The sequence below is a fragment of the Lottia gigantea genome, assembly GCF_000327385.1.
Source record: "Lottia gigantea unplaced genomic scaffold LOTGIsca_2214, whole genome shotgun sequence".
Classification (NCBI taxonomy): domain Eukaryota; kingdom Metazoa; phylum Mollusca; class Gastropoda; family Lottiidae; genus Lottia; species Lottia gigantea.
In genome coordinates, this window is record NW_008708570.1 from 8,458 (window position 1) to 10,008 (window position 1,551).

Sequence of the window (1,551 nt, forward strand, 5' to 3'; positions counted from 1 at the left end):
TNTGCTAAATTATTTTTTGTATACATTCACAATGTCAAGCTATTTTGAACTCTGTCTTATACTTTGACTGTAATAGGCACTTTTCTTGTATCATGGAAGTTTGTAAGTGCATTTGATTTGATTGTTTACTGGTTAACAGACCATAAACTAGTTTGTGTCTGCCATTGTAGACACCATTGTGTTTTATAACAAGGCATTTGATTGGATAATATTCAACTCTCACAAGGGAGATAAATCATATATTTAAAGCTTGCTAAAATGTCAAGGTATTAGACAGAGTTTGTAATAGCTTGACATTGTGAAGATGGTAGCAAACTTCTGTGATACAAGACAAGTGTTTAATGATGTCAAGGTATCAGACAGAGTTGGTAATAGCTTGACATTGTGAAGATGGTAGCAAACATCCATGATACAAGACAAGTGCTCAATGGTGTCAAGGTATCAGACAGAGTTGGTAATAGCTTGACATTGTGAAGATGTAGATTTTATATTTGCATAAAATATTAGTTTCTTTGTCTAAATTTACTTTGCTTTTCTTTCGCTTTTATTATCTAGTGGTTTTATTATTAAGTAATTGTTTTAATGCGGCCATTTTTTAATGCCATGTTGTCAAATTTCCTCATGATTTTAAGCCATTCTTTTTGCCACGTTGTCAAATTTCCTCATAATTTTAAGCCATTCTTTTTGCCACATTGTCAAATTTCACCATGATATAAAGCCATTATTTTTGCCACATTGTCAAATTTCACCATGATTTTAAGCCATTCTTTTGGACATGTTGTCAAATTTCCTCATGATTTTAAGCCATTATTTTTGCCACATTGTCAAATTTCACCATGATTTTAAGCCATTATTTTTGCCACGTTGTCAAATATCACCATGAATTCAAGCCATTCTTTTGGACATGTTGTCAAATTTCACCATGAATTTAAGCCACTCTTTTTGCCACGTTGTCAAATTTCCCCATGATTTTAAGCCATTCTTTTTAACGTGTCAAATTTCCCCATGATTTTGTCAAATTTCCCCATGATTTTGTCTAATTTCCATATGATTTTGTGTAATTTCCCCATGATTTTATCTAATTTCCCCATGATTTTGTTTAATTTCCCCATGATTTTGTCTAATTTCACCATGATTTAACCAATTCTCTTTGACACATTGTCAAATATCCCCATGATTTTGTTAAATTTCTCCATGATTTTGTCTAATTTCCCCATGATTTTGTCTAATTTCCCCATGATTTAACCAATTCTTTTTGACATGTTGTCAAATTTGCCCAATGATTTTAACCATTCCCTTTTTATTTCAGAATTAATACCGAAGCCTCAGTCTGGATTTGACGACCCGCCATTATACCTCTGTCTCCGAGTCGGTCAGCCCAAATTTAAAGAAGTGTCACAAACATGCCCTATAGAGAGTTACCGTGGCAACAAGAAGAAACCTGAATATTGGTTTTCTATCCCACGAGACAAGTAAGTTTTGGGATGGGTTTTTGGAATTTCTTGGCGTGGTATACAGTAACCCCAGTCCAAATCACATCCCCTCTAAACT

At 33.7% G+C, this 1,551-nt stretch overlaps 1 protein-coding gene across 1 annotated transcript in view; it reads left to right on the forward strand.

Annotated features, from left to right (window-relative positions):
• The window catches only part of LOTGIDRAFT_176599 (hypothetical protein), a gene marked incomplete at both ends in the record, with an annotated part of 6,339 nt that extends 4,867 nt beyond the window's left edge, over nucleotides 1-1,472 (forward strand). Inside the window, one exon of the mRNA XM_009054710.1 lies at nucleotides 1,310-1,472. Within this exon, the coding sequence (XP_009052958.1) occupies nucleotides 1,310-1,472 (163 nt within the window). The remainder of the gene's footprint in view (nucleotides 1-1,309) is intronic.
• Nucleotides 1,473-1,551: the final 79 nt, after the last annotated feature.